We start from the raw sequence: 540 nt of genomic DNA, 5'->3' as shown, positions 1-540 counted from the left end.
TAGTTAGCTAGCTATTTTTCTTACAGAACCTTTGTCAAAGTGAATCATCATCAAATTTTAAAAAGGTACCCCCATATTAAAATTCAGTTCAGTCAATATATTTATAAATTGAGATCATTTTTATTTTAGCCTAGCTGTCCTTGGTTACGTTGTCAAGGCAGAATAAACAGGAAATGTGGGAAGACTGAAAAGAAAACCATTATTTCAGGATTCCTTCAAACTCTCTAAACAATCCCAAGCTTCAAAGAAGCTGATCAAAATATTCCATTTTTATTATGAATATCTGAAAGTACTTGCTTTCTTTTCTTGGTCACTGGGTGAGCCAGGAAAGGGGCCATCAGGTTCATCCGGCTGTTCTTCGGCAGGCAGGGAGGCACTTTTGTTTACATCTGTATCTAGGCAACCAGAATGCACAATCAGATCAGGAACTATGGCAAGCGAATTGTTGTATTGGTGGCATTAAAAAAAAAAATGAAGTTAGTTTCTATACATATGGCAAAACACTTTAACATTTGCCCCTTTCTTCCATCCCCAGTTCTT

General features: G+C 36.5%; 1 protein-coding gene across 1 annotated transcript in view; it reads right to left on the bottom strand.

The window, feature by feature from the left end:
* Positions 1-540, bottom strand: part of Fam81b (family with sequence similarity 81 member B) — a gene marked incomplete at its 5' end in the record, with an annotated part of 60,116 nt that overhangs the window by 58,812 nt on the left and 764 nt on the right. Inside the window, 1 exon segment of the mRNA XM_008827966.1 lies at positions 298-395. Coding sequence (XP_008826188.1) covers positions 298-395 — 98 coding nt within the window.

This window comes from Nannospalax galili, unplaced genomic scaffold, assembly GCF_000622305.1.
Source record: "Nannospalax galili isolate Female #2095 unplaced genomic scaffold, S.galili_v1.0 scaffold393, whole genome shotgun sequence".
Lineage (NCBI taxonomy): Eukaryota > Metazoa > Chordata > Mammalia > Rodentia > Spalacidae > Nannospalax > Nannospalax galili.
The sequence above is the reverse complement of the archived record's forward strand: the minus strand, read 5'-3'. Positions and strand labels throughout refer to the sequence as shown.